Source organism: Solanum verrucosum, unplaced genomic scaffold (genome assembly GCF_900185275.1).
Source record: "Solanum verrucosum unplaced genomic scaffold, falcon-dt-bn FXZP01000277.1, whole genome shotgun sequence".
NCBI lineage: Eukaryota > Viridiplantae > Streptophyta > Magnoliopsida > Solanales > Solanaceae > Solanum > Solanum verrucosum.
This window is the reverse complement of record NW_026019945.1, coordinates 1,647,533-1,671,589: the sequence shown is the minus strand read 5'-3', so window position 1 is coordinate 1,671,589 and position 24,057 is coordinate 1,647,533. Positions and strand designations below refer to the sequence as shown.

Sequence of the window (24,057 nt, the reverse complement as noted above, 5' to 3'; positions counted from 1 at the left end):
GGATCTCTCACACAAAACTAAAGAATCATACATCATAAAATTCATGCTGAAGGATTTGAAGTAGCAAAATTTGCATCAGACGACATGCCAATTCCAAATTCCAAAGAGAAGACATTAAGATTAACACAATAACATCCACAGCCTTGTTATGCAGGTAAACCATAGAAAACTTAGTTTCAATCTCGATTACACCTACTCTTATAAAAATCAAGTTAGAAAACCGAATATATGATTCAGGTGCATATATTAGAAGGACTAAGGTGCAATTACATGATCAATCCTTCATTACATCACAAATCACAAAAATATGTGCAGAAGTTGCATAGAAAAGAAGCAGATAAATACTAGTAACAACTTCATAACCGAACGCATTTCAACCACCTTAAGCTAACAACAAAATAAATTGAAACAGAGGGAATAGAAAAACTACAAACAGCAGCATGAATGCATGATGAATCGAACTCCATAGTTAAATGGAAAGTATGAGGAGATATACCCATAGTAGCAACGTTGCGTTCAACAACTGGACTCGCAGTCCTAATCTGAGCCTTCAAACTGATCGGAAACCGCCGATTGACGCCGTAATTGCTCCAGCGAGGAACAGAGCACCTGATCGATCGGTGAGTAGTAGCAAAAAACCGCGCAGGTTGAATTTGGCGGGAAAATGAGAAGAAGATTCTAGAAACCGCTGAAGTAGACGAAGAAGCTCGAACAAATGATGAAGAAGGGGAAGTGGATAAATACATGATCACATTATCTACCTGATCACGAAAACTATAGAGTTATCATTTATCTCTTATCTTTTTTGTTTGTTTTGTTTGCTATATATAGTAAAATGCGTGGCGCTGTACTGGGAAAATATACAGAAGGAGCTGGCGAGAACAGAGAAGGAGCAAATTTTGTATTTTTGCAATCGACGGAATTAAAAAATTTATTTAAAAATTTAAAATATAAAGAGATTAACACACAAAAAATTTAATTATCGATATGAATAGGATTAATTAGATTTAGTATTGTTTTGTCCCAGCTATGTACATTCATGCAGATCTTTTCATTGTCTCATATTTAATCTTCCCAATTGTTCCACTTTGAACATGAAAAACAAACAAAAATTGTGATAATTATGCACTCCGTTGAATGAAAAATATTCCTTCATCGTTAATTAGAGTCTGAATTCAATTTTTGGTAGGAGACGCTTCATCTCCCATGGACTTTCGGGTGCAAACTTGAAGTAGTCAAGCCACAAAATGGATACCGAATGCTATGTGGGGGAAAAAACTCAACCACTTCTCATGACTTTATCTCTACCATTTTACAAAATTACATAGAAACAATTATCACGAAATGTCAGATGGACAAGCTGAAGTTTAACTTTTCACAGGATATATATTGGAAAGATAAAAACAAACAAGTCACTGGATATCTGTCTACTATACTCCCAAAATATAGAATACATATTTATCTATCGAAAACAACCTCTTCACGGTATGCAGACACTCTACTCTCCCCAGAACCCACTTGTGGGATTACACTGGGTATGTTGTTATTTTTCTTCTGTTAAGAACTTATCAATTATCAATATAACAGAACTTTACAGTACATCTAAAAGGGTAAAGGAGCATAGTGCAGATTTGACAATTGAGGATTTCTCATCCAAAAGTTGGTGTAGTTCTATCAAAAATGGAAAGACCCTGAAAGAAGTAACAGGAAGGACAGAAACAATAATTCGGGGCAAACATCCGTGAGGAGAAAGAATGAGACTGCCACAGTGTGTGGCGTTAATTCCTTGTATTCAACTTCTGCAGTCATCTGATGTCCTTAAAATAGAACATCAAGAGAAAACTAAAGGCTCCCGTTGAGTCTGAGTGTTCTCAGGTAGGAGGTTGCCATGTTCCTGGTCTAAAGGATTCACCGGAACCAGTTGGCTCTGACGACCTGAAAACAAACAAGATACATTTAAGTCGTTGCTGATGATCATTAGATTGTTTAATATCTAGTCATCCTGTTATCATTCATTCTATGTAAGCTTATTTCCACTAGTAATGATTTAAATCTAAAAAGTACAATGGCTTCCGGCGGTTGTTAGGTGAATCAATAGAAGGGTAGATAAAAACAATAAAGAATATAAACAATAGAACTTTTTGTGTTTGTTGTCTGACATGATAAGCACATTGCTGCTTCGGTTACTTTTGGTATTGCATGTCTATATTACACAATATGCAAGTTTTATAAGAGGGACAACACAACAACACAGTCAAATTCATAGGTTGCAAGAGAAATTATCTGAGGACTATTTCTCATCCTCCACTTTCCTTTTCACTTATTTACCTTTTCTTTTTTGACATTAATGATTACAATAGTCGAAACCTGCTAAAGCAGTCCATACTGAAAAAAATTGTTGCTTTGACTCACCTTTTTTCATTCCGTGTATCAGAGGCTTCTGCGGCTGTATCACCTTCAGAAATGAAAATGCAATCAAAACAAAGTCCAGAAACAACTGAGCATAAATTAGCTGAAGAGAATAATAAAAACGGGGAAAGGAGAACTGATGCAGAATAAAAAGACGTATTGTGATACGGATTAACATCAGACCATAATGTATCACAGCAACTTCTGCTTAGCTGCAAGCAAAAAAGGGGGGCAAGCGAAAACTATTCGGTTTACTGGTAAAACACTGTATTTGAAATCATGGTAAATTGGTAATCATTAGGCATTGGTTGCACCACAAGACTCATTAAACTGCTGACTGTATGTGAGCGATCTTGTGAAAAAGGGGAACACATCACATCTATATTACTCAAGACAGGTGATCAGTAATAACAAATGCACATTTATAACTATATCATTCAAGTTAGGAATTTAGTTGCCCAGCTAAGCACCAAGTTGCTATTTAATTAGAAATTCTCATATGGATGGAGGATAAATAATACTACCATTTATGGGGAATAATAGGTATTCAGTATAATCATATCACTTTTACTAATTCAGGAACTACAGTATTCCATACTATACTCCCAAGTCCTATCTGTGTTGTGGTATTACACAAGTGAATCTTGTTGGCAAACCAAAACACCCTCTAACATGTTAGTTGTTACACAACACAATGTTTTCCTTTCCATTAGTCCCATAAGCTACTCTGAATTACCAAAACTGACACATACCACAAATGTATGCACACAATCCATACATGATATGCGCCTGTTTCAAATGCATGTAAAATCACCTTCATATCCTTTTCTTATGTAGAGGTGACTAAATTTCCTATTAAAGGTTCAAAAGGTTTTAACAAAGTGAAGATCATTGGAGGAAGTGCAATTTACAAAAAAGGAAGCTCAGACGACCCACTATCTTTGTTCTCTCACAACTAGCTGTTTCCTCAGAACATCTTATACGTCAAAAATGGAAGAGGACAAATAGTTTTGCAACCATTTGTTTGGTTTCTAAAATGAACAAAGTTTTGATTGCAAAACCAAACAGGCCCTAGCTTAAAGAATGGACAGCTGGACATGGGTACTTTTGTAGGATAGGGTGATACCTTTTGAAGCATCTGGAAATTGTTGAACAAAACTCTTTAAATCTGGACCATCAGCTTTACCTGGGAATCGGACAAGGTGAAGAGGAATGAATGTCATGCGATTCAAGTAGCAATTTGATTCCCCTTTCAAAGGATAGAGACTGTAGTAAGCAACTTACCGATGTTTGTGGCTTTCCTCTTGCCTTCTTTGGCCATTCTTTCCTCCTCTTCCTTCTTGAGACCTTAGAGAAACAGAAAGATAATATATTATCAGAAAGGTGATCGTCCTACTGGCAGCCAATCCAATGATCACCGAAGTGTCTTAAGAAAGCATAAGTTTGGAAAATCTCAAACCAGACTAATAGCAAAAGTAAAGTCATAACTCATAAGCAGCTACCAGAACAGAACCCAACTTTTAAAAATTATAAAGTAGTAAAGAAAAATAAATCTAAGCGACCCTGTAGTTTAAGCACCTAAACTTTTTTTTACTCCAGCCCAAGGTCAAATATGGGCCAAAAGCAGAATTATTTTTGGAAGTTCAACAATCTAGAAGTTGAATGAAGAGCTTCTTTCTATCTTCTCTTATAAACTTAAATATCCTCGGTGTTAGGAGTAAGTAAGTACATTAGAGTTGTTTTTTTCAAGAGCAGTTATAATAAATCCATGAGCAAAACAGAGACATTAAAATGGAAAACTTACGAGCAATATTAAGCTTAACAAATTCCCTTCTGGCCTCCAACTCAGCCATTTCCTGGTAAAGAAAATATGCAACCATCAAAATATAGTTCAGGAAGTAACTTAAGCTAAATTAAATACAGTTCAGCACATACTTACATTTGAAAGGATGCATATCTGAATAATGAAAAACATATGCTAAAAGTGACAATTTGCGACCTACTTTAATCACATAAGTTCCAGCACTTAGTTGAAGGCAAATATTTGACAAGCTTTACAATCATTCTCTTCATTTTTACAGTGAATGTAATGGTAGAAGCACCTCAACTAGTTTGCACCATATACACGAGGACCTATGTTCAATTAATTGGATATAGCCACAAAGGCATAAATGACATGGCACAACAAACAAGAACCACAAGAAGGAAAACCTGCTTAGTGTTTTTCAAGTACCATAAGATGTTAAAATAAAAAAACACAGCCACAATGAAAATTGAAATAGTTTCTTGGAGCTGAAATTAATGACAAAAGAAGCAACAGGGGTTTATGAGACATTTGCTGGCTTGTTTTTAAAAATAAGACTATGGTTAAATGCATATGGGTCCATTCCCCGCCAACGCTTTTCTAGTGAATGAATTACCTATCAAAATAAAAATACAAATAAAATATCAAGTGATTATATATCAATGAATTCATTGGAGTAATAAACTGGGCGAGAGATATGGATTGCAGCAAAAGCAATTAAATTTCCTATACTCAAATAGCGGCGTATCACACTGATGTTTCATATATTTTTTACAACAACATGATTTTGCCTGTGTTCATTCCAAATATGAAAAGAAGAGCTAAACTATTCGGTTTATTAACACGTAATCTATAATTTTACCCATGCTGATAAAGGGATAACAGTGCTATTCTTGAACAAGAACAGTTCATACAAAGAAAAGACAATGCTGGTTAAGGATGGTCGATGAATTATGAGCATATAATTGTAACATGAAAGGTCAAATTTTACCTCTGGAGTTGGAGCATTCTTACGTTGCCCATTCAACCAACATATCCATTCAACTGCATCAATCAATTGTAAGTTGTAACTACTTAATGGCAATAAAAGATGTGGTAGTGTAACTTGAAAAGTTAATAATAGCAGCCGATTGTTTTTCTTCATGACATATTAACATGATGGAGAAGGGGATGCTACTTAGACTTAAAACAAGATCTAGAGCTGGATAGTATTTCTCCCAATAAGACATACCTGGAATGGAGGTTGGATCTTCCTCTCCTTTGAATGTCACCCATCTCTTTTCCTTCACTAATAAAGTATAACAATATCACATAAAGCTCTTTAGAAGATAACATAATAAAAACAAAGGTCATCCTACATACAACTTTTTGAACGGGGAATTCTTAATCGGTCAGTTGGTTGGCTGGCTACCTAAGCTTTCACCCTCCCTCATTTCCATTTCCCCAAATAAGACAAAAAAAATTGAATGTCTGAATATTTGGGAGAGTTATACTAGGTAAGTAATTCATTTTCCAATTTCCAAATGTTCCTCATGCAAATCACCTCATTTTGTAAAGTTATCTTTGTGTAACCTATACGAAACCACTTGAAGCAGGCAAATCTAGGGGGGCAGGAGGGTATTCACCCGAACCCCTTCGGCAAAAAATTACATTGTACATATAGAATATCTTTTCTGTGTTTATGTACGTATATTAATTTTGAATAACCTGAACAACATGCAAAAAGATAAGCTTAACAGTCCTAGGCATTCAATATGCACCCCAACATCCAAAGTCCCATTTTCAAGGACTGCCCACTGCACTATGCGGAATGATTCGTGCATCGAGCTGCTCTTTTTTTTTCTTTTTTGGCAAAATCACCTCATTTCTTTCACTTCAAGTTCTCAAGTTTAAAAAATCCAAATGATCATAACTATTAACTAGCAATATTAGCCAAAACAAAAGCTAAGAAAGTTCAATATTAAAAAAAAATGCACTAAAATCATCATCATTTCAAACACAAATACATAATTTCCTCATTGATCAAACAATAAATTAAACTACAAAGTCAAATTAGCATTAATTGAAAGTAAAGAAACGAAACCCACTTACTGACACCATCAAGCTCCTCTATATTTTTAAAATAGCGATTGCCTACTTTATCAATCCCTACAAAATTCTTGCTGCTGAATAAACCTGCAAACCTCGCCCACAATTTCGACATGCTTTTTGGGGGAAAAATCTCAGTCGCTATTTTCTCCAATTTTACTGTAAAATTAGCTTTGATTCTCACGGAGAAGACAACTGTTGTGTACATTTCGATTTTCCGACATCTTTGACTTTGGGCTGTTAGCCCAAAGTGGTAGGCCTATTGGGCGATGAAATTTGGGCTCTTTACAAATTGGGCCTTGGGCCTTCAGCCCAGTCTTAGACCAAAATAGATCAACTATACTGGACTCTTAATGGGCTGGCCCATGTTTATTTTCTTTCTTCTTTTGTCTAATTAACTTGAGGAAAAACTGTCTAATTACACTAATATTCTTATCATGAATAATAATAATTCACTTTATAGTTTGAAGTAATTTCATATTGTCTTACTAATTAATAATTATGTACCAAAATTTCAAATCAGATACATCATTCCTCTAGATTATTGTCAAGTTAGATGATACTAGAGACATACTGAAATACAAATAGTACATAAGGAAAGAGGTGAGCAAGAGAGGGAGAGAGGATAGCAAGAGAGTGAAATACATGTGTCTTTGATACCAAATACATTCTGAAATAGAGATATACAGGGAGAGAGGTGAGCGAGAGAGTCAACATGTATCTATTAATAATAGATACGCGTATCTTTGATACCAAATACATTTTGAAATACGGATACATAGGGAGAGAGGTGAGCGAGAGAGTCAACATGTATTTATTAATACTAGATACATGTATCTTTGATACCAAAAACATTATGAACTACAAATGTTGGATAGATGTGAGTGAGAGAAGAGTGTGTATTCTATATCCATGTGGATCATACTTGAATACAATATATCTAAATAAAACTACACCTAATTTGACCCGTATGTATTCGAAATACATGTATTTGATGAAGTTAATGTGGCAAGAAGATAATTTCAAAAACCAAAGTAAAGGTACGTAAACAGATTCTAAACTAGTGAAATTTATATTGCTACTCTTGAGTTAATTAAATAGTCGTTCTCCCAATCAATCAAATTAAAAATAATCAATTTCAAATACTTAATTAATTTCATCAATAAAATGTGGTTGTTGAAGAAGAAAGATGAGTGAGGAATTAGAATTTAAGTGTTGGGATGGGTTAAAGGGGCTGCAAATCGTATGATTTTTTAATTCTAGCTGATTTAATTAATGATATAATCGTATCATCGTTAGTTAACTTATATATATAAAATAATTTTACAAAACTATGAAATAAGATTGTTAAAAAATAATACTAATAATAAGATGAATGAATGAATGAGGAATCGTGAAAGTAGCATGATTTGGCCAGAGTGGCTGCCGCAGATCTGTTTGACAGCCGCCAAACTCAAAATATTTTATTTTAATCCCATAAAAAGAAAGAAAAAGTGTACGTCAAGTTAATTAAATAAATTAATAATACTGAAAAACAGAGGGATAGTGGAGAAAAGGAATCTATCTACTTCAAAATGTTTTCTTATTTTATTTTTATTCAATAATACCAACTTGTGAAACTAAAAAAATACTGATATTCATTTCAATTTATTTATCTAATTTTTAATTTAAATAAATCCTAATTTTAAAAATATTTTGAAATAATATTACTTTATTTTAATTTAAAATCATAAAATTTGAAAATATATCTTAAATAAAATCAAATAAATAATTTGAAATAAAAGAAGTACTATTTACTAAGAATTTTCATGAAAAATACTTTGTTTTTTTTTAAATACAAGGGTGTTTCCTATTTTTATTTGTGGGCGTGCCCATATTTGATCAGTAAGTTTAGATAAATACTATGGTAAGATAGAAGGAAAAAGATGAATCTTATTTAGTGAAAAATTATATTATATATATAAAGTTAAAATTATTTTTCTTATATATATATAATATATATTAATAATAGATGTTGAATCTTTTTATTTTTTTTCATGTATTTTTCTTCATATATACAACCCTGTTAATAAAAATTTTGATTCCATCCCAGAAAAAGAAGTAGTGACGGAGTTAAAAATTGTGGAGCGAAAGGCATAATTAATATGACTTTATTTTCGTTAAAAGAAGTTTTTTTTTTTTTTCAAATTTTAACCGAGTAAACGTGAAAATTGTAAAATATATATTTGTCTTCATAATCATAATCAAACAGATACATTGAATGATGGCTACTCTTTGTTTTCTCTATTTATTCTTCTTTGGCTCTCAATGGTTAAATTCATGTATGTCTTTTTCATTTATTTGTTTTCTCTATTTACAAATTAAGATGTTTTTGACTTTATTTGTGTCATCATGTTGAACACATGCTTTACACTTTAATTTGGTCTTTTTTTTTACTAGGCAAAATTTGCACGTCTCTTTTCTCTTTTGTTTGACGATTGTAACTAAGTTTAATTATTTTGCATGTTTAATGGCAACTAGTTAACTACTAATTACTTAGCATTATAAGATTAATTCATTGTAGAATTTAACTTATAATCTACCATGATAGTGTAGGTGATTTTCTTTTTATGTTATCTGTTATTCCCATCGTCCCATATTAGTTGATTATCTTACTGAAAATAGTTGTTTCATATTAGTTGTCTACCTTACTGAATCAAGAAATTATTAATTGAATTGTTCCTGTATTATCCTTGCAATTAGTTTTCTTATAAAGTGTTCATATTTATTTGTAAAATTTCCAAGAAGTTTTTAAGAGGTAAATTAGTAAAATTATCTTCTTATTTATGATTTCTTAATATGTGTGTAAAAAGAAAAATGATCAACTAATATGAGACGGAGGGAGTATCGAGATTTATCACATGCCATTACTTTACTTTCCGTAAATATTACCAAATTAGATTTACAATAAAAAGTTATATCTCACTATAATTCATCTTGACTGGCAGTGTGAAAAAATAATATAGAAATTAAATTTCTAATTAGATGAATATAATTTTTTGAGCTAAAAGAATAGTTAAAAATTTAAATGGACTGAAAGAGTATTAACTTACTGATTTGCATTAGTCATTAAATTTATGTTTAAACATTTATTCGACCATGAAAATTTAATATTTAAATATTTTTAAGTTCTCATAAACTAACTCAAGCCAATTTTTGAATTTTTAGATTTCACTCACAATTTTTTTTTTAAAAGTTTCAAATAAAATACATGTCCAAATAATCACAACTTCAAACTAGTGAATTCTTACACGATGTGGGGTTAATCTGGTGCGTATAAAGTGCTCATCCAAAGGATAGAGGCTGTGACAACAGATGTTGTAACGACTACAGATTATTCTAGAATTCCAAAATAAATCTAAAATTTAAAACTTTTAATTTCAAAATCTATAACGAAGCTTCGTTCCGAAAAAAAAAACATCAATCAGTGTGCCTCTTTTCTCTTTTAATTAAAAAAATGAAGGTGGTCGACACCTAGACAGAATTAATAAAGTTAATTTGATTATCTCCAACTACTAGGCGACATCATTATCACCTGAGCTTTCATGGAAATCACCTTAATTAGCTTAATTAATACTCTTATGTCATTAACTTTTTGTAAACAAGGGTGTTATGTGTGAAAAAAACAAGGTTAACTTAAACATGATAATTTAAATTATGTTAAAAAAATTACACGTGCAATGCACTAATTAAGGTGAGCACTAGTGTAGGTGCTTATAGGCTCTTTATTTTTTTTTCTTATAAAATAAACTTTTTTAAGGGTAGAAATTTTCTTGCAGAAGTAGCCAATTTAAGGAAATAGATAGGAAAGGGAACAAATAATTAAATAGCTATTTTTCATGTGATTTGAGGCTTATTATAAAGCAAACATGTACTAGCAATTTACTTGTTAATACTTTATTGTAAAAATAACTAATTAATCACTTTTACTTGCAAATTCGGGAATTTTGAATTTATGATTCTGAATTTTAAAAAAGACAACTTATAAATTTATATACATATAATGAAATTCGGTAGCAAATAAAACCTTTTAATTAGTTAAATGTCCAAAATTATTGAGTTCTGTCAAATTCGTAAATAGTAATTGGAACTCAAATTTTGTCTCTGTTCTAAAAATATTCTTAGACTCCGTTATTTTGACCATAAATTGTGAAGTTGAAACTTGAAAATTTAAGTTTCTAAAGTTATGATTTTTTGAAATTTAAAGTTGTACTTGAACATACATTTTACTTGATTCTTTTTTTTTATAAAAAATATTGTCGTTGAAAGCACCAAACACTGGTCTAAAAATATTTGAAGATCGAATTTTCAAATTTTTATCAAATTTCATTGTATAATAAGATTTTGAAAACTACTCTTAAATACTTTGTAAAATGAATCTTCACATTCCCTTAATAATTTAAGTCAATCATTTTGTTAAAGACAAAAAAATATAATAGACATAGGTCAATTATTTATGAAATCTCTTATAAGATCTTTATCTCTCTCCTTTGATTGCTCACTATTTCCCCTCTTCTCTATGACTCTTTTTCTCTCTTCAACAAACACCAATTCATAGGATTTTTTAAGGTACAAAAAAACATATTTTTCTTTGTGTGTTTAATTTCCTTAATGATATTATTATTGGTTTACTTTTGTTTTAATTATTTCACTTTAATTTGTGTTTTGCAGATAAAATTTTCTAGATCTTGAAGAAAGATACTTGTTGCAAGTTTCAATTATAAAGAGAGGTACATTTTGCAAATTCTATCTTATATTTATTCATTGTCTATAAATTTAGAGGTCTTGCCTAAGGTTTTTTCGAAATTTGTCTCCCTTCTTCTCTTCATTGTTTTCAACAAAATTTAGTCAGTGTTATTTGCTGGTCATTGAAGTTTGAAGTATCGTTATTTCAATAAATGTATTTTATTTTATTTTGGAAGGAAATAATAACATCATATCTTAAAATGTCCTTTTTTAATGCACTTACCTCGAGGAAGGTGAAGTTTTTTGATGCATACATACAAGTACTTTAATTGGAACATTGATATATAACTAATGAAATACTTCAAATATTTTTATTATTTGTTAAAAGAATCTTGATTAAGTTCCTTAATAACAAACAATGAATTTTATGGGCTCGATTTTATTTTTTATATAATATCACAAATTTATAAAGTTTCGATTAATTTTTTTTTTATTTCGCAGAAGATGACACCGTCATCTGAAGGGAGGTACAATTTGTATAGTCAAGGTAGTAGTGGATGGACATCAATGAGGAATGATGAATTTCAAGAAGAAGAAATTTGGGGAAATTTCACCGATGAAAAACGCGAATTTGGTTCAAATTTCAGCAGAAACAAAGAGTCGTCACCAATTTTCAGTCCTAGGAGGCTTCCCACCGCAGCCAAAATGATCCAGAGATCGAGTAAGAGTTCAATTCAGGAACCTAAAATAACTCAATATTCAGCTCCAGTAAACGTACCCGATTGGTCAAAAATTTATGGGACAAATTTCAAAAAAAACTTGTCACGCGATGATGATAATGATGATGATTGTGATGGCAGAAGACATAATTTGGTGAGAAATAGTTCAAAATTTGATGAAGAGAACGATGATGATGACGATGATGAAGGCGAAATGATGCCTCCACATGAATGGATTGCTAAAAAACTTGAAAGGAGTAAAATATCTTCTTTTTCAGTGTGTGAAGGTGTTGGAAGAACACTAAAAGGGAGAGATTTGAGTAGGGTGAGAAATGCAATATTAAGTAAAACAGGGTTCCTTGAATAACATTAGATCGAATGAATCGATAGTGAAGATTCATATAGTCGATTCTGATTTATTTATGAGGCATAATTATTGTTATTGTTGTATTATAATCGTGTAGATGACGTGGTGATAGTTGATGATCGTAAGACATCAACAATAGGATTTGATTAGTAATTGAATTAATATGTTTAATTAGAATTAACAATGTCTAAATTCGATATTATTTAAGTAGCTAGTGGCTTGTGGAAACTACACATACCAACAACAATAATATATTCAATATAATTTCATAAAGTCGGATCTAAAGAAGTCAGAATGTATATAGACCTTATCTCTATCTTATGGTAGAGAAGTTGCTTCCGACAAACATATAATTTTAACTTGTGCTTCAAATATTATTTTAGTCATAACAAAATATATATAACTATCTAATGTATTTTTTTTAAAAAAAAAGAAATAATACAAAATATGTAATGAATGATGAGTTGGTGACAAATATATTTTTTTTAATAAAAAATAATGATAAAATCATATAAAATAAATATTATATATTAAAAACTTATAGTATTACGGCATGTTAAATCTATTCATAAATCATACTCCCTCCGTCCCTATTTAGTTGTCCACTTTAGAAATGACACACATATTAAGACAACAATGATTAGCATAGTGAAGTTACAATTTTGCCCTTATTAATTATGATTCCAAAATAAATTTATTCAAGATAACTAATCAATGTTGGGGGAAGTTTAAATTTTCAAAAAGTTTAAATGAAGGTATAATAGAATTTTTTTTTTTGTCCTTTCTTGATTTGTCAAAATGGACAAGTAAATAGAGACATCTAAAAAAGGAAGTATGGACAAGTAAATAGGGACGGAGGGAGTATAAAATAAATATTATATATTAAAAACTTATAGTAAAACTGATCATAATTTAAAAGTATCATGGCATGATAAATTTATTCACTTGGTGGGTGGCCAATAATTGCTTACTTGATTAAGTTTAGGAAGCCCTCAAAATCAAAATATTATTTTTCTTTTTAGTATATAGTCGACAAGATCTGCTTTCCTGTATTATTAGGCTATTAGTTAACCAATTTCTCTTTTTATATTTTATTATTACTCCCTTCATAATTAAATATGATCATGACATTTGAACCCCACCATTTTAATTTTGGGAAATTTATAGTATAAAATTAATGGACGGATAGAATTAAATTTATGTATATTAAAACATATTGAATTAATAAATGAGGCACGGCCTAATATATCAAAGAAGAGTTGGGAAGTCAAATATAATTTGAGTACCAGATTTTTTATTTTTTATATATATAAAAAAAGATTATTATTCAATTTGTCTAATTTAAATAACACTTTTAACTTGCTCATTTATTTGTTACTTGCTTCAATTTATGTAATAAAAGACGGTAACACAACATCATACTTATAAGCAAACTTGAATAAGATTACTGAATGAAACTCACGTAAATTGAATCAATAAATGAGTCACGACCTAATATATTAGAAGAAGAGTTGGGTCGTCAAATAAGATTTGAATAGCATATCATTGTCCAATTCATTTAACTCAAATAACAATTTCAGTTTGTTCATTTGTGTGTTTACTTATTTCACCTTACATAATAAAATTGCTAGTACAATAATGCAAAATCATACTTTATAACAAAACATTTTCTTTATTACTTTTTTTCATAGATCAAATTAAACATGTTATTCAAAATCTAAACAACATCACATTATGATAGAGACTCTTCGACAAGACTAACAATTTGCTTCATTAATTTTTTCCCTTTGAAACTTGTATCCATTTCCTTCATGGCCAATATTCTAAGTTCATTCACCCTTTTCTCCATTTTTTTGTTGTAATTTCTTCCATTTATTATTCCTTGTATTATTCCAACATAAAGCCCATAATTCTTCAACCTTTCTATTTCTTCATCATTTCCATCACCTAAAATTGCACCACAAGTAGCTCCACATGCATGAATCTCCCCTTCTTTCTTCTTGCACACGTATTCGAACATTTCCTCGTTTTCGTTGCCTGATTGAGTCCATTCTATCTCGCGATATTGACCTTCTAGCAACCCTTGTGACCCAAAGGCACGTGTCACCTCAGTAATAACCCTCATGATCTTGTCTGAGTTTTTTCGGGCCGGGCTCATGGCTTTAACTATCAGTTCAATAGCAAAGGGCATGATCCCATCACCCGTGAGGAGCTCGATATTCGGGCCAAACTTGTGTTCAGGCTCAATGTCCCTTAAATTACGGGCCGGGCCCAATCCTTTAGCTTGTGATTCAACTATGACCCCATTTGGGCCAAACTCGTGCTCAATTACTGGGCCGGGCTCCGTCCGGGCCATCTGCATGTGCTGGTGGGTGTAAGTAGCGACATGCATGAGATGCATTGCCGATGCTACAGCCATGGCTTGTGCTCGGTCACCACCCACCAGCTCGCACGCTGCGACACACAAAGCTGGTGCTGTGGATTTGGGTGTTGTAAAAGTCAAGTAATGCATGGGCTCGAACACAGATTCAGGAGCCCTAATTGAGATGACCTTCTTAAGATGGGCTTCAATATCAGATTCAATAGAGGCCCAATAAGATTGATTTTGGCCCATTTTAGCTACTATTGGTCTGTAAAATGATAATGATGAACCATTTATGGAGGAAAAAAATAAAATTCTTGCCATAAGCTAAAAATAATAACTGAGGTCTGAATTTGAAAAAATGGCAAATTAGCTCATATTTAAATAAGAAATCTTCATTACGTATTAATTTTCTTCTTGTGCATGTTTTATACGTGTGAATTAAAAATTGTCCACTAAGGACTAAAGTGACAAGAAACTTCCTAGTGATTTCGGTATATATAGATATAGAGAAAATATTAAATTTTGAATGTGCAACAAATAAATATTTAAATTTGTATTAAGTTGAATAAGTAGACATATGTGTCTTCGTGAGGTAATTTGCGTTCTACGTGGCGTTCTACGCACATGTGTCTAGTTGATAAACTTTATATAAATTTAAATGTATATTCATGTACACTTAAAGTTAGAGAGCATAAATATCAGTTAATGCTAAATTAAAAGATACGTTTATACATTATGCTTACTTTTTTATGAAAAACAAACTTTTAACTGATGATAGTAATACAAAGAGTGAGTCCAGATGGTGCTAGGTTAGTATAACATAATGCAGTATTTTATTTTTTAAAAGAATTTTACTCGAGTCAAAAATACTTTTTTTAAAAGTTATATGTTCTCGATAATAACATATTTAGTAAGTTTTTTTCAAAAAAGTTATATGTTCTCGATAATAACATATCTAGTAAGTTTCATTATGCCAAATGTAAAATATCATGAACCTTACCTATTGTGTATCTGAATTTATTGAACCTTACCTATTGTATATCTGAATTTATTGAATCATTAAATTTCGAATAGCAAATAATTAATCGAAAAATAAAATTTATGTACCTCAAAGTTATGACTTTTTCTTTCTCACTTTTTTTGCATTCTTTGCTTTGAGTTTCATATTTGGTAGCCAATCATGTTCAACCAAACAAAAAAATGGCTGGAAGGTGGTGATAACCTAACCACTAGGGACCCACTTGAAACTCTTGCTAGAAAAAATTAATACAAATATATGTTTTTTTTTAAAAAAAAAAATAATCATTCAATGTTCGATTTTTTTTAGGATTTGATTAATTTGGATTCATGCAAGGAGGTTTCACTTTCGGAGTAAAGTATTTTCTACTAAAAGTGATTTCATATTCAGGTCTCAAACTCGAGACCTCTAATTAAAAACAAAGAATTACGCACAACCATTGATAGTGCTTGAATACTATAAATAAATTATTTAGATGATGTTAAGGTAACACATCACTTTCACACACTCTCATGTAGGGTGGAGCCAGCATTGTGATTACAGGGTTGGTAAAATTCAATAGTTTAAACTCAAATTTTATACTTATATTGAAGAATTTATATAATAAATACAATATTTTATTTAAAAGACAATAAACCAAAAAAATATGAATAAGAATTCATAAATTATTTTTTTTTAGTTTTGATTCTATTTGCATGAAATATTATATTGTTGAATGGTGTACCAATCATATTGGCATGATATCTAATCCCAAGTATTCTATTTGAATTTCTTTTTCTCTAATGCAATTGTTGATACCTAATTCATTGAATCCACCTTTTTTTTATTTTTAGGAAAAAATGACCAAAAAGAACTATAATGAGAACACCACAATCTTATTGTAAAGTATTGATATCACAAAAAGTTAGATAACATTAGGGAAAACAACCCTTCATTTGTTTCATTGAAATGATCATAAAATTTTACACACTTATGATAATAGTACCTAGCATGGTAAACATTGATACACATTTAGATAAGAACAAATGAGTATTATGTAAACACAAGTAGTCTTTTGATTCAATCTTTAATTTAAAAACATAGTGTTAAGGAAATTATTACAAACAAAAGAAAGATAATTAAAGATTTGTTTAAATATGAAGTTGTTTGATTACCTTAGTTGGTGAGCTATCTGATTTTTTCACCATTGAGGTGGAAGATTTTGAATTTCATCTATATATCCTTCCCTTTTCCTCCTCCTTCTTTAGATGTCTTATTTATTTTTTTAAAGATTATGATAATCTATAGTATTTTATCATTATATAAATAATTAATACTATGCCTCAACAATAAACACCAATTAATGTGATTTTCAAATACTCCTTTTCAACCTTAACATCTATGTTCGACAAAAAGGAAAATGTCTTTAGAAAAAATAAGTAAATTTCTTATTTATGTTTGATATATATAGGTGTAAATATTATTTTAAAAAGATTTCTATATAATTTGAACAAATATTATGAAAAGATGAGGGTAAGAGTATATAGAAGGGGGGGAGGGGATGAGCTATTGAGCTATATTATAGGGTGAGAAAATGTCACAAGGAAAATCACTCGTGAAACTTATTTTTCTATTTTTATCCGTCATTTTTAAGAATATTTTTCAAAACATTTTAAAGAACCTTACAAAAATTGGAAAACTCCATACTCAGCACACTTACTACTTAGAACTCATTTGGTTGGAAAATTGATTATCTCATGATGGATAAGTGACACTACAATCTCGGGATAATTGATTCACTCTCAATAAAAGATAAAATTAACACTACAATCTCGAGATAAGTGATTCTGCGATTTCATCTCAATCAAACATAAAATAAACTCATCCTAAAATCAATCTCAAGATCTATTATTCCTTATCTCTCGTACCGAACAATCCGCTACATGATTATTATGTAGATCAAAACACATATGAGGTGACCCCATTTCCAACAAATTTGTAGCTGCCAACTTCTAACATCAAACAGTAATACAAGTGCACTGTCCATGATCTTTTTTTCCTGAACCAACACTGAAAAAAAAAACACTTTTAGAGTGAGACAATTTCCCAAAGATTTAATTTTTAATTTTTTATTTTTACAGTTACAAAAATTTACCTGTTATCTCACCGACAATGTCATCTCTCTCTTGACAGAAAAGAGAAACAGGTGTCCACCATTAAAAGAATAATAAGAAATTAGTACTAACTTAGATGGATTCTTGAACAAAGTGCTGTATTGTGGGTCTTGTTTTCTTCAATTCCACATATTCAACACTTTCTTCTTCTATTTGACTGACCTGGGGAGCTTCTCCCATGTGAAAATAGAAACCCCTTTTGTTAAAAAAGAAATCTTTTTTTTTTTGAAATCCTGAAATTGCTACTGTTTTGGGGGTTCTTTGGTTTTTTGGGGTTGTTGAGTTGGGAATTGAAATGGGTATTGTTTGAATTAGCTGTTAATTGGTTTAAGCAATGAAGAGCACAATGAAAAGTAGAGGAGGAGGTGAATCAGCTGGAAAAGGTGTTTTTTCTAGGAAATTGACTGTTCTTCTATGTATTGGATGCTTCTGTGTTGGGATGCTCTTCACTGACAGGTTCATTCATTTGATCTTTCTGTTTTTTGAATTGGATTATGAAAGTTTGGATCTTTACACGAAATCTTAGTAGCTCAATTGGTTATTGGTTACTTGAACTTTCAACTTGTTGTGAATGAAAAGAAAAGTTTGGATCTTTATACAAGGATTTGACTTACCATTCTGAGGTTTATATAGATTGTTAATTGTATGTTTTTATAGGGAACTTTTGATCTTGTTAGTTTTCTTTATGCAATTTAATGATGTTATTTAGCAATACTTCTAAATTAGGATGGTGCTGTTGTTGAAATTAGCCTGTTTTTTTAGTTGTGAAAGAGATCTGTAGCTGCATTTCTGAGCATATTAATGTCACTCCATCTGTCACAAAATACTTGTCATTTTCCGATTCGCGAGATTCAAACTACATTAACTTTGACTTACATTTACTTATAGTATTTGAATATCTTAATCCAATTTAGCTCCGAAGATTAGTCAAATTGACTATCGAGAAGGGTAATGTGACAAGTATTTTGGAACGGAGAGAGTAGCTTAAAATGCTCCTTTTTCTGTTATCTTCCCACTTGCACAACTATTGAGCCTTTTGCAACTTTGTTCTATTTTCTCAACAATGAGGATATTTGGTTATAGGATGTGGACAGTTCCAGAAGCTAAAGGCATAACAAGGACAACACAGATTGATGATCAAAAGCTAGGGGTAGTTTCTGAGGACTGTGATCCTACCAATGTGAGTATAGACGATTTGAGAAATGATTTTAAGTCATTCTAGTTAAATGGAGATTCATATAGACGATTCCCAACTTGTTTGGGATTGAGGTTTAGTTGTTGTTGTCGTCATCAAAATAATAGCTTTTGTGTTCTTGCTTTATACAGAAGGATGTGAAAAGCGAATCCAAGGACATTTTCGGTGAAGTTACGAAAACACACCATGCTATACAGTATGTTTTCATGCTTTTAACTTTTTGATTTGTTGAATGTCATACTTCATTTTCCTACAAAACAACGAATTCAATTGTTGTTGTCCTTGTAACAAAATACAGAACCTTGGATAAAACAATTTCAAACCTAGAGATGGAACTAGCTGCAGCAAGGGCGTTGCAAGATTCTATACTGAGTGGTTCTCCAATAACAGAAGACATAAAGATCCCCGAATTGGCCAAGAAGAGAAAATATCGAATGGTCATAGGGATAAACACTGCCTTCAACAGCCGCAAGAGAAGAGACTCAGTTCGTGCTACTTGGATGCCACAAGGTTTTTGAGCTTCACTATTTGTGTTTTTCTGAGTTACTTGTGGGGATTTTCCAAATGTTGGATGCATTTTGATTATTGACTCGTGGAAAACAGGTGATAAGCGAAAGAAGCTAGAGGAAGAAAAGGGCATTGTAATTCGTTTTGTAATAGGTCACAGGTGAGTACTACAACTGATAGCTGTTATATTCTCAAGGTGTTGTGTTCCCAATCTTCTTGATAATGTTGTTGGCTCTTAATTACTTTCTGGCAGTGACCCATCATCACCCATTTATAACTTCTTGGTGTTGTGTGTTTCCGTCAAGAGTTTCTTAGAGCATATATTAGGGATGACAAAAACAAAGATTTAGTTCGCATTTCAATTTTGTCTAGTATAGTTGAAGACTCAGTACTTAAAAAGATACTTTAAAGTGGGGGAAGCTGATATTTAATATTACTCCTAAGACTCCTTCCGTCTCAATTTGTTTGTCTGGTTTTGACTTGGCACAGAATTAAAGAAAATAATTAAACTTTTGAATCTTGTGGTTTTAAGCTAAAGATATGTAGAATGTACCAAAATGTCCTTCAATCTTGTGGTCTTAAAAATTAGAATTAAAGAGTTACCAAAAAAGTAAAGAGGTCTTCTTTTTGAAACGGCTAAAAAGGAAAGTAAGTCAAACAAATTGAAACGGAGAGAGTAGTTTGCATATTTATTTACTTGTAATTTGATGTACTTGTAGTCTTACTGATCTAATTTTCCAATAATCAGTGCAACATCAGGTGGCATTCTCGATAGAGCAATTGAAGCAGAAGACAAGAAGCATGGAGATTTCTTGAGGCTGGTAACATTAACACTTTTTGGTCTAGTCTTGTATCAGATCCCACCCCCCTAAAACTAATCTAACTATCGGACATGTTACTGTGACTTCTGTAGGAACATGTTGAGGGATATCTTGAATTATCTGCCAAGACAAAGACATATTTTACTACTGCTGTTGCTCTGTGGGATGCTGATTTCTATATTAAAGTTGACGATGATGTACATGTAAATATAGGTAGGACTGTAGGACCTTCATAGATGGTTCAGAAAGGCTATGTTTGTATTACTACAACAAGTGCACTGCTATACTTATGCCTGTCACTCATTTGAGAACATGCATTTTGGAAACTTCAGGTGCACTGGGAGCAACTCTAGCTAGGCATCATTCGAAACCTCGGGTATATATTGGTTGCATGAAATCTGGTCCCGTCCTTGCTCAGAAGTAAGCAGAGGAGTTCTACTTTTGACCGTAAACGAGTCTTAGATATATTTCCTCGACTCATCTCTATTTTTCCCCTCTTCTCTTTGCAGGGGAGTGAGATATCATGAGCCTGAGCATTGGAAATTTGGTGAGGACGGAAACAGATATTTTCGACATGCAACAGGGCAGTTATATGCCATTTCAAAAGATTTAGCTACTTATATATCTTTAAATCAGTAAGTTTTTGTTGTTTCCTGATATACTTGGAATGTATTATGTTGTTTTGCGTGATTATCAATTGCTGATCCTGATCTCTAATCATCCTAGGCATGTTCTACACAAGTATGTTAATGAGGATGTCTCGTTGGGGTCATGGCTCATTGGATTGGATGTGGAACATATAGATGATAGAAGATTGTGTTGTGGAACTCCGCCAGGTAACAATTCATACAGTTATTTCTTGGAAATAGAGCATTTTCTAGAACTGTCAGTCTTAAGCTTCCATGAAGTTTTGATCTTTGTATCTGCATTGAATATTTCCAAACTTGGAGTACCGTTTTTCATATTTCCACATTTGATTGTTTTTCCGACCAAATAAGGCAGCCAGGCAGGAATTATAGCGATAATGATCATTTGCTAATTTGGAAAGGTTATTGAGATCTGCTTACAAGATCAAGCAATTGATTTTAGAATTTCTCCAAGTACTCTATGATCTTTCCATTTTGGTTAATTCGAAAGGCTTAGATATTTTTTTTGGTTGGCCTCATTATTTGGTTTACATGGTATTAGTCTATTAGAACAACCACGGGAACCGAGAGGCGGTGGTTTACCCTGTGGCAGTTGATACACTATCAAGAAACAGTACATGATTCCTTCCCTTTTATCCTCATGACTGTTCTGTACTTCTTCACATGGTACCATTCAGGTAGTGTAGCTTTTTTCTTCCACTTGGCTGCCTTGTCCTTTTATGCACATGGCACCAATCTGTTAGTTTGTTCTTTTTTCCTCATTATTGCCTCATGAGACAATTTTTTTCTATACTATTTTCATGGCTTGTTTGATTGAGGAAAGTTCTTGAATTTGCCTTCCCATTTCCCTTTTTTACGCATTTCAGTCCTCTTGATTCAGAGAAATTCACTTCCCCTCCATACATTAGATCCTTGAATGTAGGAAAATGGGTAAAGAACAACTATATATATTCAGACCAGGAACGTTGACTCAGGACGAAGAAGTTTGATTTGATTAATCTCTAAATGTTCCTAGATGATTAAATTTGATTTTGTCTATCTTAATTTCACCAGATTGTGAGTGGAAAGCTCAAGCAGGCAACATTTGTGTTGCTTCCTTTGATTGGAGCTGCAGCGGGATATGCAGGTCCGTAGATAGGATTAAGGAGGTTCATCGACGTTGTGGGGAAGGCGAGAATGCTTTGTGGAATGCATCCTTTTGACAAAATGCATCATTTCTCCAATCTCTGGAGGCTCAAAAAATGATTACACGAACACTCGAAAAAACAAGATGTATCCGAGAATTCTCGGAAACATCAGATTTGATAAAATATAAACTGTATCAATGGGAGAGGGAAGAGAGGTTGCCACTGTATCTGCTCCAAATTTAGTAGCTAAGGAGAGGGATAATATTGTAGCAACCAATATGTGAAGCAAAAAGTGTAAAGAGTCATTCTTTTTAGATGCTTAGAATATAATAATTTGTTAGTCTTGTGAGAGGAAACTAATAAGTGTACACTTCACCAATTTGTTTGTTGCTTTTATATGAAGTAGTGAAATGAAATTTCCCTTTTGTTACTTTGTTTCATTCTTATTCATATATGGGGAGAGGGATGCGGGAAAGTGGGGTCCTCCGTTTTTAGAAGTCAGATTGGATTTCGATTGGTGCTTAACAGAAGGATTCCAAATCTCGGAAAGGCGAGATAAATTTAACGCTATGCTCTTTCCTTAGGGCTTCCTTCTAGTGGGGCTCACAACCAAAGAATGCATGGGATGAGGTTGCCACCATGAACTAAGGATTGGAAGGGTTGAGGATAGAGTTTCTTTTCATTTTCAGGTAGTTGGGAGAAGCAGTTGATTCAGAAACATATGCGAGGGCGGTTGAAATACTTATTTGCACTCAATATTTGTGAGTTTGACTGATATTAAAGAGTAAAAGATTGTCCCTGGTAAGAACAACTATTCTTAATATAATAGACCCTCGTCTCAAAAAAAAAGAATTTGAGCTGGATACTAAAATAACATGATATAAAACAAATGAAGCAGTAATAAAACTAAAGAAGAAAATCATGTGATAACTAAATAATATTTACTAATAAGGAGAAGCAAAGAGGATACTAAAATAACATGATATAAAACAAATGAAGCAGTAATAAAAACTGAAGAAAAAAATCATGTGATAACTAAATAATATTTACTAATAAGGAGAAGCAAAGAGGAGGTTAACCCTTAGCTCTCCCGCATGAAGTAAAATAATACTCGACTAGCTACTAACTTTCTCACATGAAGTACAAAAATACTCAACTAACTACTAACTTTCTACCTTGATCTTCGACTTGGTACGGAAAGACACTTGTTTGACGAAAATGGGCTAGTTTGTCTGCCTCATGCATGAAAAAAGCCATGGCCCGTGGTTTAAAAAGAGAGAATGATAAATATGGTCCCTTAAGTTGAGTGAAAGGTTTAAAGTATTCCTTTAAATATGATCCGAGCAATTTTAGTCCTTTATATTTGACAAAAGTAATTTATTTCATTTCCGGCAAATACTTTTGGAGGTGTCATATTTGTAGGTTTAACTCTCTCTTTGATTTATTTTTAGAGTTTGATGCTACATTTAGAGTTGTTTTTGTTATATTTTTTTATCTCTATATTTTGTGTAGCAATTTCTAGAATTTAATGAGACTTCTTAGTATTTTTAGTTACATCTTTTAACTTTCTTTAAATTTAACAAGCTTAAATTGATCGTGATCAAGAAACCATTAATTTCACTCGATGGATTAGGAATGATTAAATATTTGATAAAATTCATGTTTGATAAATTTAAAGGATCTCAATTGACTTTTAAAAATGTAATTATTCACTTTTCCTATCTAAAATTTCTGGTATAAAACTCAAACAATTGATAGCTCAAGTAACATTTGGTGATAGTTTAGGGAGGAAACTTACCTGCCTGACGGTTCACATATGAAACAATATTCTAGGTGTCTTTTAACCCCTAACTTTTAAGTATTTTCAACAAAATTCATGTTTGATAAATTCAAAGGACCCCAATGGATCAAAGCAATATTTAAGGGACTACTTTAAACCAATCTTTAAATAGAAGGGACTATTTTTGTGATTTTCTCGCGCGAAAAAAAAGGGATAAAATATTATCCAATTATATAGAGCATTTATTTTTATAAACAAAGAGAAAATTTTGGATGCGTTTTTCACTCTCTTTGTGATTTCTTTGAGTAAGCTCTCTTTTCCCTAAACAAAAC

At 31.9% G+C, this 24,057-nt stretch overlaps 3 protein-coding genes and 1 long non-coding RNA gene across 5 annotated transcripts; 2 read left to right on the top strand and 2 right to left on the bottom strand.

The window, feature by feature from the left end:
• Positions 1-1,606: 1,606 nt before the first annotated feature.
• Positions 1,607-6,443, bottom strand: LOC125839852 (uncharacterized). 2 transcript variants are annotated; one of them, XM_049518841.1, is made up of 8 exons: positions 6,305-6,443; positions 5,445-5,501; positions 5,205-5,257; positions 4,214-4,265; positions 3,694-3,756; positions 3,536-3,595; positions 2,413-2,455; positions 1,607-1,935 (listed from the first exon to the last, which is right to left on the bottom strand). In XM_049518841.1, exons 1-8 carry the CDS (start codon positions 6,414-6,416, stop codon positions 1,872-1,874), a joined length of 504 nt encoding a protein of 167 aa, XP_049374798.1. In that variant the 5' UTR covers positions 6,417-6,443; the 3' UTR covers positions 1,607-1,871. The 2 variants fall into 2 exon arrangements, with proteins under 2 accessions (XP_049374798.1, XP_049374801.1); XM_049518844.1 differs by having other exon boundaries at positions 6,301-6,432.
• A 4,366-nt stretch (positions 6,444-10,809) lies between these two features.
• On the top strand, positions 10,810-12,286 carry LOC125839911 (uncharacterized). The gene is made up of 3 exons (XR_007443714.1): positions 10,810-10,909; positions 11,012-11,070; positions 11,528-12,286. It is a non-coding gene; the product is annotated as an uncharacterized LOC125839911 (long non-coding RNA).
• Positions 12,287-13,844: 1,558 nt separating this feature from the next.
• On the bottom strand, positions 13,845-14,802 carry LOC125807482 (heterodimeric geranylgeranyl pyrophosphate synthase small subunit, chloroplastic-like). The gene has a single exon (XM_049487207.1). The coding sequence runs from the start codon at positions 14,796-14,798 to the stop codon at positions 13,845-13,847; it is 954 nt and encodes a 317-aa protein (XP_049343164.1). The 5' UTR covers positions 14,799-14,802.
• Positions 14,803-17,619: 2,817 nt separating this feature from the next.
• On the top strand, positions 17,620-22,385 carry LOC125839758 (probable beta-1,3-galactosyltransferase 2). Its single transcript, XM_049518758.1, has 11 exons — positions 17,620-18,104; positions 18,732-18,828; positions 18,975-19,039; positions 19,142-19,353; positions 19,447-19,510; positions 20,099-20,171; positions 20,264-20,384; positions 20,504-20,591; positions 20,681-20,806; positions 20,898-21,007; positions 21,872-22,385. Exons 1-11 carry the CDS (start codon positions 17,983-17,985, stop codon positions 22,018-22,020), a joined length of 1,227 nt encoding a protein of 408 aa, XP_049374715.1. The 5' UTR covers positions 17,620-17,982; the 3' UTR covers positions 22,021-22,385.
• The last annotated feature ends 1,672 nt before the right edge of the window (positions 22,386-24,057 follow it).

Excerpts from the sequence above, each read along its gene's own strand:
- LOC125807482 (XM_049487207.1), bottom strand. The coding sequence starts at position 14,798 with ATGGCAAGAATTTTATTTTTTTCCTCCATAAATGGTTCATCATTATCA.
- LOC125839852 (XM_049518841.1), bottom strand. The coding sequence starts at position 6,416 with ATGTCGAAATTGTGGGCGAGGTTTGCAGGTTTATTCAGCAGCAAGAAT. Across the intron at positions 5,502-6,304 it reads AGAGGAGCTTGATGGTGTCA|TGAAGGAAAAGAGATGGGTG; the intron begins GTAAGTGGGTTT and ends ATACTTTATTAG. Across the intron at positions 3,757-4,213 it reads TGTTAAGCTTAATATTGCTC|GTCTCAAGAAGGAAGAGGAG; the intron begins GTAAGTTTTCCA and ends TGTTTCTCTAAG.
- LOC125839758 (XM_049518758.1), top strand. The coding sequence starts at position 17,983 with ATGAAGAGCACAATGAAAAGTAGAGGAGGAGGTGAATCAGCTGGAAAA. Across the intron at positions 19,511-20,098 it reads CGTTTTGTAATAGGTCACAG|TGCAACATCAGGTGGCATTC; the intron begins GTGAGTACTACA and ends TCCAATAATCAG. Across the intron at positions 20,385-20,503 it reads TGATGTACATGTAAATATAG|GTGCACTGGGAGCAACTCTA; the intron begins GTAGGACTGTAG and ends TGGAAACTTCAG.